Source organism: Pteropus alecto, unplaced genomic scaffold (assembly GCF_000325575.1).
Source record: "Pteropus alecto unplaced genomic scaffold, ASM32557v1 scaffold78, whole genome shotgun sequence".
NCBI lineage: Eukaryota > Metazoa > Chordata > Mammalia > Chiroptera > Pteropodidae > Pteropus > Pteropus alecto.
In genome coordinates, this window is record NW_006443124.1 from 17,295,240 (window position 1) to 17,311,369 (window position 16,130).

A 16,130-nucleotide genomic window follows, 5' to 3' on the forward strand; every position below is an offset into this window, starting at 1 on the left:
GACCTGGGACCCCTCCAACAGGTGGTGCACCTGGGCGGGGCCCCCTGCCCGGCCTCTGGCGCTGCGCACCTCGCTTGAGCAGGCTGGCCCGGTAGCGGCCCTCCAGGGTGCAGTTCCAGCGCTCGAAGCGGAACTGGTACTGGCACTCAAGCGCGCTCATGCTGACCGCCTCCACCAGCGTCTCGGCCACGCCCGGGTCCCGGCGGCACATGCGCCGCTGCTTCCTCTCCAGCTTCAGCCGGTCACAGGCCTTGTAGTGTGCCTGCGCAGTGGCCTCGGGCTCCAGGGTCAGCGGGAGGATGGTCAGGGGCTCGCTGCCAGTCAGCCTGTGCAGAGAGGCCAGGGTGAGCGCTGCCCTAGAGGAAGCGCCATTGCACATAGACCCCGGGAGGGCGCAGACTGCCAGGCATCGAGAAGGAACATCCGCCACACCCACGCCCTTGCCCGCTTACCCAGCTGGAGAACCCAGCTCTGGGACACCCACTTCTGTCATCCACAGCTGGGGGTGGACCCTTGGGGAGGATCCTAGCACACTCCCTGCCCTCCAGCAGCCCGTGCACATGGCCCTGGGCCCGATGGGGTCTCCCAGAGCGCCTGCGCCAGAGCAGGCCTCCCACCCTGGGCCCCAGCTGCCACTGGGAAACCAGACATTTCTCCTGCAACTCCACCAGAGGCCCTGGCCCAGTCAGCAGCCTGCCATCTGACCTGCCTGCCTCACCCCATCACCTGCTCCATTCAGGGACTACAGGCCTGGCCTTCTATCTGCTATGTACTAAGACCCACTGACTTGTTTCCCCAGATAGACAACCGCATATCTGGACCTCAGCCATGTCCATGCCTAGCCACACCCAGCTCATCCCTGGGAACCGGGTGTCCTCAGATACTGGCCCCACACCCTGCTCCATCTCCCCACCCCCGCTGCCTCTCAAAAGGTCCCTCTGGGGCACAGTGGCCACCAGGCTGAGGTGGGGAGCTGCAGCTTCTGTAGGGGAAGGGAGGTGAATGGGCCCTCCTAAACCCCACCCCCAGTGGACTCCCAGAAGTGATGCTACTCTGGGGATAGCCTGGGTACTGGCTTTCAAAGCCTCCCTGCCCCCCTGCCCCGCTCCCATACATACCCAGCATGGCCTCTCTCTGGCCTTGCTTGGGGTGGGGGTATCTACTATGCCGAGGGCCGGGCATGGCCCCCCTAGACCCTGAAGGGGCAGCACTTGCCTCATCTGGTCAGGTCAGCTCCCAAGGGGAGGAGGCCCAGGGGGAACCAGGCAAGGATGCCACAGGGACACCAGGCCAGAATACCCCAGGGTGCATAGGGAAACAGGCAGGCAGGAGTGAGGCATCCCTGTACACACACACAGGCCCAAGATAAGAATGTATCATTTCCCACCCCTTCCTCACTCTGGAGAAGTGAAAAGACACACCCCAGGCCTGGGCCCTGCTTCCAATGTGCTCAAAGCCAGCATGGCACCATGAGCCCCTAGGGTTGAGCAGAGAGTTATGGGGGAGCAGGGGCTGCCACTACCTCCTGAGGCCTAGGGTGTTAGCGAGCAGAGCCCCTGGGGTGTCCTGCCAGCTCCAGTCCCCGCGTATGTTCTGCAGGTCCAGCCTTCCTCTCCCTGAGTGTTGCTTGGAGCCAGGAGCACCCCACACACACATTCCCACCCACCACTGTGTGCAGTGGGAGGCCAGCATAGGTACAGACTGGGGGAGAACCCCAAAAGTCTCCAGGGCACAGGAGGGGCACAGAGCGGGTGGCCCAGCAGTGTAGACAGAGACAGCAAAGCCTTTGGGGAGAAGGTACCTATGAGCTCGGAGCTGAGATGCTGCACTAGAGAGGTGGCGGGTGAGGGAGGAGGCAAGCATGCCAGCCAATGACCTGTGCCCCTAATGTCCCCAGAGGTTAGGGCTTCATCTCTAAGGGCACAAGGACATGGCTGGGATTCACATGGGCTTCTTCATGGACTTCCAGGCCTCCTGCCCAAAGACAGCTGCTGAGGCGGGCAGGGAACAGGCAGGGGCCTGCAGACCCCACTCTGGAGGCTAGAAGAGCCATGCTCCCCACACAAAGGCAGCTCACACAGTAGAGACTTGTCCCTAGACAGGAATGTCAACAGCTGTGCCCAGGACGAGTGCCAGGCGGCAGAAACCCTGCAGCCTTCAATTTGCACAACCTAGGCTGGATTCTCCGAGATTAACCGAGCTCCAGGCAGTGCCACGACATTCTAGCATCCGAGAGAACCCCTTATGGCGGGGCCAACCTGAGGGACCCGGGGCCAGGCTAGAAAGGGCAGCTGTGAGTATGAACAAGGACAAGGGGAAGGTGATAGGTTACACTGCCTCCCAGCCTGGGGAGGCCAAGGGCAAAGGTTCCCCCGACACCAGGCCGCCTACGTCCACACTGCACATGGGGGCTGAAGGCTCGGGTCCTCTACCCATTAGCAGTGGTGAGAGTCTGGAACCCTGCTGCAGCCATATTTCTCTGTTCCCAAGGTAGCCCCTCCCCAACTCTCGGACACCAGCACCCAGATAGCTCCCGCCCCAGGACCCCCTTAACTGTCAGTGCACGGTGTGTTCAGTGCATGGCCTGCCTGGGGCTCAGGGGCTGGGATGCTGAAGACAGACCCCTGTGGTGGTGTGAGGTGGTGGGATAAGTGGGCAGACAATGTATGGGGTGCAGGGAGCAGGGCCAGCCTGGGCTCAGTGGAGGAAGCCCCAGGGACAGGGGCTGGGGATCCAGGACAGAAAACCAAACACAGAGAAGAGCCACAGCAGTCCTGGAGGAAAGACAAGAGGTTTATTAAACACTCCTAGAATCAGGAAGGCTTTTCTCAGAGTGACTCAGAATCTAGAGGACTGTGAAAAATTTTTTTAAATTGACTAAAAATACAAGAATCTATACAGTGAAAAGGCAGCATAGAGTCAAAAACCAATGGACAAGAGCTGGGGTAAATGTTGTAACTCAGATCTCAGACGAAGGGCCGACCTTCTTTGCTTGTGTGCTTATGTGTGTGTGTGTGTGTGTGTGTGTGTGTATTTGGGTATGTGTGCACATGTGTGTGTGCTTGTGTGTATGTATATGCATTTGTGGACTTGAGGGTGTGTACGCATGCAGATGTGCATGCACGCATATGCCGCATGTGTATGCTTGTGGGTGTATGCGTGCGTGGATATACATATAAGCTTGTGGGTATGTGTGCTGAATGTGTGTGCGTGCATGCCTATGCATGTGTGTGCATATGTGTGTGCATGCATGTGCTTATGGTTGTGTGCGTGCATATGCATGCATGTGCTTGTGGAGAGGTGCGTACTTATATGTGTGTACATGCATTTGTGTATATCTTTTCCTAATGATCAATAACAAAAGGAGCTGACTGCAGTGGACATAGAATATGAACGTGCAGGTCAAGGGAAGTAAACATTGCTGCTGTTAAAACTTATAAGAGGCTCCATCCCACTCAAAGAAACAAAATTAAAGTATACTGATATGTTATTTTTCATTTATCAGATGAGCACAAATCAGTGTCTGATAAGATCACTGTCAAGAAAAAGGAGAATGAAATGTTCCTCCATGGCTAGATTTCTGGACTGACATACCTATAAAAATTTACCCACCAATTCTGTTTTTAGAAATATTATCTTAAAACATAGACACATGTACGTCACTCATGCATTATCCAATGCAATGGTGTTATACAAAAATGCCGGCACTATTTGTAATAAAGCTGTCCTGCTCTTATCTGCAGGGACACGTACCAAGACTCCCAGTGGATGCCGGAAATTGCAATAGTAACAAACCCTACATATACGATTTTTCCTATACATACATACCTATAATAAAGCTTAATTTATAAATTATGCACAATTAGAGATTAACAACAATAACTAGTAATAAAATAGAACAATTATAACAATGTACTGTAACAAACATTATATGAATGTGGTCTCCTCCACCTCCCCCCATAAGCAATCTGATCAGTGACTAACAGGCAGGGAGCATCTACAATGTGAAGATTCTGGACGAAGGGACGAGTCACATCTGGGGTGGGACGGGAGTGGATGGCGTAAGATTTCATCACACTATTCAGAACATCACACAACTTAAAACTTATGAATTGTTTATTTCTGGAATTTTCCATTCAATATTTTCTGGCCAGGGTAACTGAAACTGCAGAAAGTGAAACCGACCACAAATTAGAGGGCTACTATACTGGAAACTGGCTGAGGAGCTGGGATCCAGCCTTCCATGGCACACTCGGGCCACCATCCTCAACGCTGTGTGTGCATCTGCGGGTGCATAGGTGACCCAGGACACATGTGGCCTGAAGCAGAAGAAATACAGCCTGGGAGCGTTTCACATGTTGTCCCGTGCAATGTGATCTATCCAAGACGACAATGTTTGGCATACAGCAGGTAGCATGGGTGAGCCTCAGCAGGCTGTTGGCCCTGAACACTGGGCTGGGTGGGGGACCTGCCCACACAGCCGGTCATGGGGGCTGTGCCTTCCAGTACAGAAAGCACCCCAGGCCACCTGGCACAACACAGGCCCCACCCAGCCACTCAGCACAGCTGCCACCCCACTGCTCTGCTGCCATTGGACATCTGGCCCAGGACATGCAGACAGACAAGCACACAGACCTTCCCAGGTGGCCTACAGGGAAGGTGAGCCCAGGCAGGCCACCCACAGGTGGCAGCACTTTGAAAGGTAGCAGAACACCCCATCCCCCACTTCATTGGGCTGGCCTCTCCCAGAGCTGAACCCACTTTCCAGGAAGAAATGACAATGAGGCCTAAATGTACTTTACCACATTCAGGTATTTCTCCTTAATCTTTCATGTTCTCAAAAAATATAGTATGTACAGGGAAGTGTGGAACACAGCTCTCACTCAAGAAACAGCCAAACATTTAAAGAATTAATACGTATCCTTCTTAAACTATTTTTTAAAAATTGAAGAGGAAGAAACGTTTCCAAATTCATTTTATAAAGCCAGCATTATCCTGATAACAAAACCAGATGAAGACAATACAAAAAAAAGCCAATATCCTTGATGAACATAGATGCACAATTTCTCAACAAAATAATAGGATTCAACAATGCATTAAAAGGATTATATACCATGACCAACTGGGATTCACCCCAGGGGTGCAAGGATGGTTCAACATCTGTAAATCAATTAATACATCACATTAACAAAATAAAGGATAAAAACCTATACTCATCTCAATAATGCAGAAAAATCATTTGACAAAATTCAACATCTTTTTATGATAAAAACTCTCAACAAAGTGGACATAGAAGGAAAATATCTCAACATAATAAAGGTCATATATGACAAATCCACAGCTAATATCATATTTAATGGTGAAAATCTGAAAGCTTTTTCTTTAAGTACAGGAATAAGACAAGGATGTCCACTCTCACCACTGTTACTCAACATAGTACTGGAAGTCCCAGCCCCAGCAATCAGACAAGATGAAGGAATAAAAGCCATCCAAATCAGAAAGGAAGAAGTAAAACTCATTATTTGCAGATGACATGATACTACATATAGAAAACACTAAAGACTCCATCAGAAAACAATTAGAACTAATAAATGACTTTAGTAAAGTTACAGGATACAAAATCAATATACAAAAATATGTTGCGTTTCTATACACCAATAATGAATGATCAGAAGAAATTAAAAAAAAAAAACAATCATTTGTGATTGCATCAAAAGTATAAAGTACCTAGGAATAAATTTAACCAAAGAAGGGAAAAGACCTATACATTAAAAACTATAAGACATTAAGGAAAGATATTGAAGAGGGGACACAAATACCTTGCTCCCGAATTAGAATGATTAGTATTGTTAAAATGTCCATACTGCCCAAAGTAATCTATAGATTTATTGCAATCACTATTAAAATATCAATGGCACTCTTCTAAGAACTAGAACAAATAATCCTAAAACTTATATGGAACCACAAAAGACCCTAAATAGACAAAGCAATCTTGAGAAAGAACTAAGTGGGAGGTATCATGCTACCTGATACTATAAGGCTATAGTAATCAAGACAGCATGGTACTGGCATAGAAACAGACACACAGATCAATGGAACAGAATAGAGAGCCCAGAAATAAACCCACACCTATATGATCAATTAATCTATGACAAAGGAGGCAAGAATATACAATGGGGGTAAAGGCAGTCTCTTCAGTAAATGGTGTTGGGAAAACTCAACAAATACATGCAAAGAAATGAAACTGGACCACTTTCTTACACCATATACAAGAATAACTCCAAATGAATTAAAGATTTAAATGTTAGACTTGAAATTATAAAACCCCTAGAAGAAAACATGAGGAGTAAACTCTGTGACACTGCTCTTATTAATGTTTTAAAAAATATATCTCCTTGAGCCATGGAAATAAAAGAAAAAATAAACAAATGGTACTACATCAAATTAAAATTTTTCACACGGAAGAGGAAACCATCAACAAAACAAAAAGACAAGCTACTGAATGGGGGAAGATAGTTGCCAATGATACATCCAATAAGGGGTTAATATCCAAAAAATATAGAGAACTCACACAACTTAACACCAAAAATAACCAAACAATCTACTTAAAAAGTGGCCAGAGGACCTGAATAGACATTTCTCCTAAGAGAACATACAGATAGCCAATAGACATATGAAAAGATGCTCAATGTCCCTAATCATCAGAGGAATTAAAACCACAGTAAGCTATCACCTCACACCTGTCAGAAGAGCTATCATCAATAAATCACAAATAAATGTTGGTGAGGATGTAGAGAAAAGGGAACCCTTGTGCATTGTTGGTGGGACTATAAATTGGTACAGCCACTATGGAAAACAGTATGGAGATTCCTTGGAAAATTAAGAATAGAACTACTTTATGACCCAGCAACTCCACTTCTGGGTATTTATCCAAAGAAAAAAACACTAATTTGTAAAGACAGATGCACCCCTACATTATTACTACTAATAGCCAAGATATGGAAGTAACCTAGATGTCTGTCCACCAATACATAAATAGATAAAGATATGGTACATATATGTAATGGAATATTATTCAGCAATAAAAAAGAATGAAACCTTGCCATTTGAGACAGCATGTATGGACCTAGAGCAGGAGTCTCCAACCCCTAGGCACAGTCCATGGCCTATCAGGAACTGGGCTGCACAGCAGGAGGTGAGCGGCAGCTGAGTGAGTGAGTTTGTATATGCAGCTGCTCCCCAGCACTAGCATCACCGTCTCAGCTCCATCTCAGATCACTGGGCATTAGATTCTCACAGAAGCACCGGTCCCTGGTGCCAAAAAGGTTGAGGAATGCTGACCTGGAGGGTGTTAAGCTGAGAGAAATAAGTCAGAGAAAGTCAGAAATACCACATGATCTTACATATATGTAGAATCGAAAAAAAAATTAATTAATAAACAAAACAAAAACAGACCCATGATATAGAGAACAAACTGATGGTTGCCAAAGGGGAGGAAGTGAGGAATAGAAAAAATAATAAAAAAATAAAATAGCCAAAGCAACTTAAAAAAAAAAAAAGAACAAAGCTGGAGTGCTAACACTACCTGATTTCAAGACTTATTATAAAACTGAATAACCAAGAAAGTATGGTGTTGATGTCAACACAAATAAATCAAAGGAACAAACTACAAAGTCCCAGAAATACGCCCATACATATATAGGAAACAGATTTTTAAAATAAAAGTGCAAAGGCAAATTAGTCCAGAAAGAATAATCTTTTCAACAAATCATACTGGAGCAATTAAATAGCCATATGCAAATAAATAAGTAACTTTGATCCATATTTTGTACTATATATAAATAATAACATATTAACTCAATAGGAATCATTGATGTAAAGGTAGACCCTAAAACTTTAATACTTCTAAAAAGTAAACAAAAAATGGCAAAAAAAAAAAAAAAAAAAAAAAAAAGGAAGGAAGGATGGACAGGCCAGCCTAGTGCTCTGGAACTCCCAAGCCTCTCCCTTCTGAGGTCAGAGACCACTGTCCAATCCCTGCACTGACCACACACCTCCTGAAAGAGGGGTGGCAGTCCCTCAGCCCCATGGGGATGGCTACTTTTCCATTCTCTTCATGGTGTCTTCCCATAAATGAAAGTTCTTAACTTTATTGCACCTCCATTTTCAGCCTTCCCCTGTCTGTTACTTCTATCTCATTATAGAAACTCACCCTTACTCTAAGGTCATGAATACAGTCCCCTAAATATCCTCCAAAAGCTTCTCATCTTGCTGTGCAGCACCACCAGGAAGTAGGGACTTTCTGCCTAGTGATGTTCCCTCCCATACCCAGCTCACGGGGAGACAACAAGGCTGGCAGAGTGCTACAAGGCCAGAGACTGGGGATCAGTGTGCCCGCAGAGCCAAAACACGTTCACAGTGAAGGTCTGTTAAGACAGCAAGCATCATCCCCATTCAGACAAGGATGATGATGGCAGGCGTCTTGTCCACTCCTGGTTTTAAAGGGAAGCTTTCGCCTTTTCACCATGAAGCATGAGGTTTACTGAGTGTCTTCCAGATGCCCTGTATCCAGTTTAAAAAGTTCCCTCTGCTTTTAGTTTGCTAAGAGCTTTTTAAAAATCATAAATAAATGTTAAACTTCATAAAATGTCATCCCCGCATCTTTTGAGAGGACTTTCCTCCTTCAAACTGCTAAAGCAGGGAATTCCCACATTGGACACCAAGCAATCCTGAGAGAGTGATGGGTTTTGATGGACTTTGTCTGGGCCATTTGCATCTATGTTTGTAATTTTCTCTGTGCTCTCGCTGCTGAGTTTAGGTGCCTTAGTGAGTGTTCTGTTTTAAATTTCCTGGAAGAGTTGTATCAGATTAGAATCATGTTTTCTTAACTATTTGGTAGAATTTGCCATGAAGCTGTGTAAGCTGACTTTTCTTGATGGAAAGGTTTCCTTCATGATCCAATTTCTCTATTTTCTTCTTTTTCTTAAACAACTTTATTGAGATGTAATTCATGTACCATAGAATTTAAAACACGCAATTCAGTGTTTTGTGGGATATTCACAGATACGGGCAAGCACCAGTGTAGGAGGACAAGGGTCTCACGGTCTGGATGACCCTTACTAAATGCTATTCCTGCTAAATATTAAAATATAGCCGAGGATGAGCTTGACAAAACCCAACTACAAGTGTAGCCAACTGGGAAGAAGAAATCAACATGTAATTAACCAAAGAGTATATTCAGGCAATGGCTAAGCCTCTCTTCCAGGAGACAGAGCTCAGGATGTGAGCCTGGTATTCTTTATTTCCCGCAAGTAAATGAAACTACACAAGGACAAGCCCATCTCATTCTTGAATAGAGCACCTCAAGCAGTGAACCCCCTGAGTTCTGTAATACCACCACAGTCAATTTTAGGGTATTTTCATTACCTCGAAAAGAAACCCCATAACCTTTAGCAATAAGCCTCCATCCCTTCCCCCAGCCCCTGGCAACCACTAACCCACTTCCTGTCTCTGTGGATCTGCCTGTCCTGGATGTTTCACATAAATGGAATCACACACCATGTGGCCGTCTGTGTCTGGCTTCTCTCACTGAGCACAGTGTTTTCAAGATCCATCCATGTTGTAGCACATGTCAGTGCTGCAGCCCTTTTTATTTCCAAATAATGTTCCATTGTCAGATGGAGCACGTTCTGTTTATTCCTCAGCTGACGAACAGGTGAAGTGTTCATGGTTTAGCTCCTACGCACAAAGCCACTATGACCACTCATATACATACTAGTGTGTGGACACAGGGGAATGTCCCCAGTGAACCAGTGAATCATAAAAGGAATGTGTCTTACTGTCCGAGGAACTGCCAGAGTATAAACAGTGGCCTTGCCACTTACATTCCAGCAACCCCATTTCTTTACTTACTATGGGATTAGCTGGCATGTCTCTAACTTGAATCTGTTACTTTTCTGGTTGTCTGCATTTCCTCTGAATCTTGTTTTAGATGTTGCCTTGCTTTTCTGTAGAATCTGTGTGACGTTTCCTGTAGCAAGACCTGTGCCCTGAGCCTCCTCCACACAGTCTCTCCTCAGATGTTTCCAAGAACTTCACAGAGACAGATCTGTTCATCTCTAATGCATGTTTGTTTTTTATTTTGTTAATTTCTACACTGCTACTTTATCCCTTCTGCTTTCTTTGGGTTTAGTTAACTGTTCTTTTCCTCATTTCTGTGACAGATGCTTACTGAGGGCTTTCGAGCTCTCCACTTGTAAAATTTGCATTTAAGTTGCCACTATCACTGCTTCAGTTTCCAAAACTGCAGATTCAGTCAGGACACCAAGAAGAGCTTTAGTAACAGCCTCAGGTCAGCAGGCAGAATCCAAGTAACAGCTCAGGTCACCAAGACAGAGCCTGGGTCATAGCTCAGGTCACCAAGACAGAGCCTGGGTCATAGCTCAGGTCACCAGACTGAGCCTTGGTCACAGTTCATTCGTTATTCTCTTCTCTTGTCACCCTCTTTGTCTTACAGCCCACTGAGTCAGTGTGTTCTCTCTTATCCATTCACATTCTTGCTCCTTAACATCTTATGTGTCTGTCACATATAGCCTGTAATCAGTGAGGACCTGACTACAACGCTGTCACCTCGGCCTTACACTTGGAGCCTTAGTTCTTCCTTTCTACTGGCTATGCCTGTTTTGCTTCTCTTTTTCTCCTCTCTTGCTTTCTTTTGGATTTATTATTATTATTATTCCATTTCCTCCTTGTAATCTGAAGTTTTACATTTTCATTATTTTCATGGATACCTTCAAAATTACAGGAGTCTCTGTAACTGATCCACATCTAACATGGTAAACTCTGTCCCCTCTGGGTTCTAAGAGGCCTGAGAGCACAACGGCTGATGCCAGGGTTGTATGCTGGTGCATCTAGTCCTACTTTCAGGCCCTGACGAGAGGCTGTTCAGTGCTCATTCCCCTTCTACATGCCCGTCTCCCCCACCATTCCTCCTATGTCTAGAGCACAACAGGGCTGTCGCCCAGGCCTGGGCTGTGCATCTGCCATTCCTTCAGCGCAACTCTCGGTGTGTTCGGAAACGTCTGTATTTCACCTCACTCTGGACAGGTATTTTCTTCCACACACCAAGTGGATCGTCCTGCCATGTCCTAAGTGAATCGTCAGCCTGCAGACCTTCGGAAGGGAACCTGCACGTTGTTTGCTCAGACGGCTTCATGATTCTGTCCTTGGCATTTTGCACTTCCAAGTCGTTAACAGTCTGGCGCACACTTTCATGCTTCCACTTGGGAAGGCACTGGGCCCCTGGAATCCCCTTGATTGCTCCCAGCGATTTCAGGAAATCCTTGGCCATTCTCTCTAGACACTGCCCCATCCCTGCCTCTGAGCTTTTGGTGAAGACCTGGGGCCTCCTGTCTTCCATGTGTCTCCTGCTCATGCTACACCCCTGTAATTTCTCCTGTCCTTCCAGTTTGGGGGCCTCCTGTCTTCCATGTGTCTCCTGCTCATGCTACACCCCTGTAATTTCTCCTGTCCTTCTCTTCAGCAGTTTCTAATCTGCTTCCAAATCAGTCCATCGCTTAATTTTTTTCCCCAATCCTACTTGGTATTTCCGGACTTGCTGGGTCAGTTTGTATCTCATCCCTTGCAGACAGTGAGCTCTGCTTTGCTGACCAGCAGGTCGCAATCATTCCTGCAGGGCCTCCGTTGCTTTTCCATCCACGCCTAGTGGTCCCTGACCCTGCTGGTCACCGTATTTGAGAAACTGAAGGAATAATCTGAAGCAGAGGATAAAGAGACCCAAATTCAAGCCCATCCAGAACCTCGGAATGTGACCTTATTTGGAATAAGGATGTTTGCAGATGTGATCAACACAAGGATCTTGAGACAAGAGTCCTGGATTAAGTACCGTGCTGCTGAGAGCCCGAACCTGACCACCTGCAGCGGCTCTGCAGAGACGCCACCCCGGCTCCACAGAGAGCAGGAAAGAATCTAGGACAGACAGAGCCAAGTCTGGGGATATCTATCCCTCTGAGGGTCAGCCCCGAGGCTGTCATGCCCAGATGCTTGGGGACGGGAGCTGCCTCTCTGAGCACCAAGCTGGTCACATACTATCACACCTGCCCCCAAGGGCAGCCAGGTACAGAGTAGCAATACAGGTATGACCCAGGCTAGGGCCAGAGATGTCCTTGTCTTCAGAGTCCCACCCCTGAACAGCCTGGCCGGCCTGGCCTGCCCTGCCCAGCGCCCCCTCCTCTCAGTGCCTTGCTCCTTCCTGCTAGGGGTAGATTCTGACAGCCCTTCCTCCTGCCAACAGACCTGACCACCCCAAGGGCCACCCTGCCAGCAAACCTAGCTCCCCGGGCATGGGGAGCCGAGACCCTAAGCTGGGCGGAGGGGAAGAAGCTGGAGTTCCAGAAGCCACAGTGCCCTGCCAAGGAAACCTCAGCCCCACCAGACGGCGTTTAATTTCTGTGTGAATCAAATTCAAAACAAATTCCAGCTGAGACACTGGCTCTGAGATTAACCCTCCGTTCTCCCATAGCCTGCAGCCTCCCATCCAGCACATGAACAGCGGGGACAAGGGTAGAGTAGGCACAGATGCTGATGGCGCCTGGGGGCTTCCGAGGGCTCCACTGTCGTCCAGTGCCCAACATGCCAAGGAGGCCAAGACAGGAGGCTATGAGCAGGCTGTGGGCAGGATGGCACCCCCACATGGACAGGCCACTCATGCTGAAGCAGGGACCTCTTGTCTATGACAACTGTCACTTCTGTCATCTGTGACAGCTACCGTACCCTGGCTTCCCCACCACAGGACTCCAATATTCCAGAGTGCAAGGAGCTCTCTGTCAGCCCCCAGCTCTATCACCGATCTGACCCCTGAGGGAAGCTCCTCACCCAGGCCCAGCTACCATGGGGGTCAGCTGGCGGACACAGGATTCAGCAAACTTCAAGATGCCAGGACCCATGATGTTGCCTACGAAAAATATCCCTGTCTACCCCTGGCGGCTCCCAAAGTGAACAGAACCCATAGGACCCCCAGACCCTAAGAGCCACCAGCTGACTGGCCTCACTCGAGAGCAGGATGCTGGAGCCTGGTGGGGAGCCTGTGGGACCCCGGCTTCACTAATGGCTATGAGAAGACAGGCAGCGGTGGCTTCATGGAGGAACCAGAGCAGCCAGGCCACCTCTGTGTCTCCATCACCACACTCCCACAGGCTGTCTGTGTCCCACTCAGGGCACCCCCACAGGCCACCTCTGTGTCCCAGTCACTGCGCCCCACAGGCTGCCACTGTGTCCCAGTAATCGTACTCTAGGCCTCACATGCAGCCACAGACCCACAGGGATGTCACACGGAGGGATAGGCAGAACACCAGGCAGGCGCTCAAAGCCACAGAGGAACCCTATCTCGGCCACCACCAGGGTCGCCTCGATGAGCGGCTTCCTTCTTAGAGCTGGCCTACCAGGTGCCGGCTACAGACAGGGTGGCCGGAGCTGAGAGAGAGCAGCTGTGACGCGCTCTGGTCTGGGAGCCCCTGGCAGCCCTTCCTCACAGGCCGACCACTTCCCTGGCCGCGTCTACCTCAGGTATCGCTAAGAAAAACAAACGCAGTTTGAGGCTTGCCTTTTTCCATTCCCTCGTCCGGCTGCCGGTCTCGAGGCACAGGGCCTGCCAGCTGGGCGGCTGGGCTTCCTCCTGCGGCCAGAGGCACCAGGCCAGCAGAGAACCACTGGGAGGGGCAGGGGAGGACAAGGGCTGGTCCATGGGTCACAGAGCCTGGTGGCCTAGTGCCACCCAGGTCGGGGGCTACCCTCCTGCGGAGGCCCCAGCACAGCCACCTGCCAACAGAACTGGGCCAGCCCACGGATGTCCCTTAATGATTAGCCCGCGCCAGAAAGCAGCTGGTCATCACCCAGCTCAGGCCACCAGACCCATAGTATACCCTCACCTGGCGGAGCCTCATACTCACACCCTGAAGATCCAGGGGCCCCCTCTGCCCTTTAACATAGCACCCATGCCACCCACCAAGCCAGCACCTGATGTCCAGGCCACTGCACCTGGCCTACTGTCCGTGTACCCGAGGCCAGCAGGTATGGGTGGAGTAGCAGAGGTCAGGGCCAGGGGTAGCAAGGGCTGGGCTGCCTGGTGAATGTCCTAGACCCCACACAGGGCTCCTGGGCACGGAGCCAGGGAGTGGAGGAGTGAAGGGACCCCCACAGGCCTTGGGAGGAGACGCCATGAGGCACCCCCAGAGGTGAGCTACAGCTACAGTAGAGTGATGCTGCTGGGCTGTCCTCTGGCTTCCTAGAAGAGGTGACAGCTGGGACTAACCTGAAGCACAGTGGCCCTGCTCTTCCCAGACAACTCCCTCCGACCCCTGGCAGCCTGCTGAGCTGGGTGGGCACCGCAGGGGTACCCACCACCCACAAGGACAATACACAAAGGGAGCTGGTGCCCCCCCAGACTGGGATTAAGGGGGCTGAGCACTGCCTCAGACAGGTGTCATTTTTCTGCAGCCAGAATTGCCAAACCAGACCCTTATCAGTTCATCATGCCTCGGGAGTCAGGCCCACGGCCCACCGGGAGGGATCGAGGGCACGCATTCTTTCTCAGGAGAAAAGCTACCACACACTTCTCCTATTGTCCTCCACATCTAAGGGCCACTGGGCAGACGGCAGGCGGTGCCCTCGGCTGGGGCCACCCTGGAGCGAGGCAGGATCATGCTGGTGCCCAGGGCGCTGGAGTGGGTCCGGGCTACAGACATGGCAAGGACAGGAGCAAGATTAGGCCAGCTGTCCCTGCCCCCCCATCCAGACGGCTGCCGGCTGTGGCGGGATGTCTGCTCACACAGCTGAGGGAGCCAGGTGGCTGAGGCTTCCTCCTCACCTCAGGCCCCAGCGCAAGGCCTGTGCACAGCACCGCCTGTCACAAGGCCCAGCCTGGAGCCCCACACTGGCCCCATGCTCCCACCTGCCTCTATCTGGTCTCTGTACTGGGGGGCCAAGGCAGAGGCCCCCCCCCAGGGCCTATGGAAGGGGACTAGGGCAGGCTGAGGCCAACAGGGTAGGGGTCCATGGCCACCGAGAACAGACTGGCCAGTAGAGGAGAGGGAGGAGGGACAGACACTGGAAATCAGAGATGCAGGAGGTGGCCTCCAAGGGATCCCTGGTCTACTGGCCCGCTCCTTCCACCTGCCTTCCCACTCCTGCCTCACAGCGACGGGCTGGGAGGCCAGAGCACTTCAGTACCTCTGTTGGCCTCAGGGGTCCCAGGTCATGAGTACTGGCAGAATGCCTCCTCCGTTGCAGGCTGGAAGCCAGGCTCCTCCACACACCACCCTCCACCTCCCTTAACCTGACTGTCCCCCCAGCCCATGGCCCCTGCCCCACATCCCCTTTGCCCAATGCCCAGAGGTCTCACCCACAGGGCCACATCCGAGAGGCCTCAGTGGTCTACTGTGGCCCCTTGGCTGCCCTAGACACAGCGATAAGACCCCTTGCCTAGGCCCCCCTCCTCTCAGCTCTTGGCACAGGACAACCCCCTCCCAATACCCCAGAGTACACTCTGCTCTCCACGGCCCCTCCCCCAAATGCTGGATTTGCACGGCTGTACTGAGGTGGGTCTCCATGGGCAGCAATTTCCTGAAAGTCGCCCAAACTCCTACCTGCTCAGCTCCGGGCACTACTGCCTGTGGCCCCTGGCCGAGGAGTCACTATGGACCCCTCCCTCACCACCAGCTCCTTTCCCAGTCTCCCACAGGTGAGCTTGAGCCCCCAGCCCCACACACAGCCCTCTGTGCCCCAGTGGGGCTGTCCTGTTCCCTCAGCAGCACCCCATCTTACCCCTTGTCCCCTCACAGGCCCATCAAGCAGCCTCATCATTCTATACCAGGTTCTCTCCTCCTGCCCTCCCTCTCCCCTCCAGGGACCAGCTGGGCACTCCTCCTCCAAGTAGCCAGCAGGCATATGGCCACATGGGTCCCCCAGGTGGGCCCCGAACTGGGCGCATGGAGAAACAGAAGAGTGCTCTCCCCACCATGGTGCATGTACACCCCATGACAGAGCCTCTTCGCCAGCCCCCACCAGGCTCTCGTAAACAGACAACCCCATGTAGTCAGGCTAGAGCCAAGCCT

At 50.2% G+C, this 16,130-nt stretch overlaps 1 protein-coding gene across 1 annotated transcript in view; it reads right to left on the reverse strand.

The window, feature by feature from the left end:
• The window catches only part of WNT9A (Wnt family member 9A), a 6,423-nt gene extending 6,044 nt beyond the window's left edge, over positions 1-379 (reverse strand). The window contains exon 1 of the mRNA XM_015597966.2: positions 70-379. Within this exon, the coding sequence (XP_015453452.1) occupies positions 70-379 (310 nt within the window). The remainder of the gene's footprint in view (positions 1-69) is intronic.
• Between the last annotated feature and the right edge of the window lie 15,751 nt (positions 380-16,130).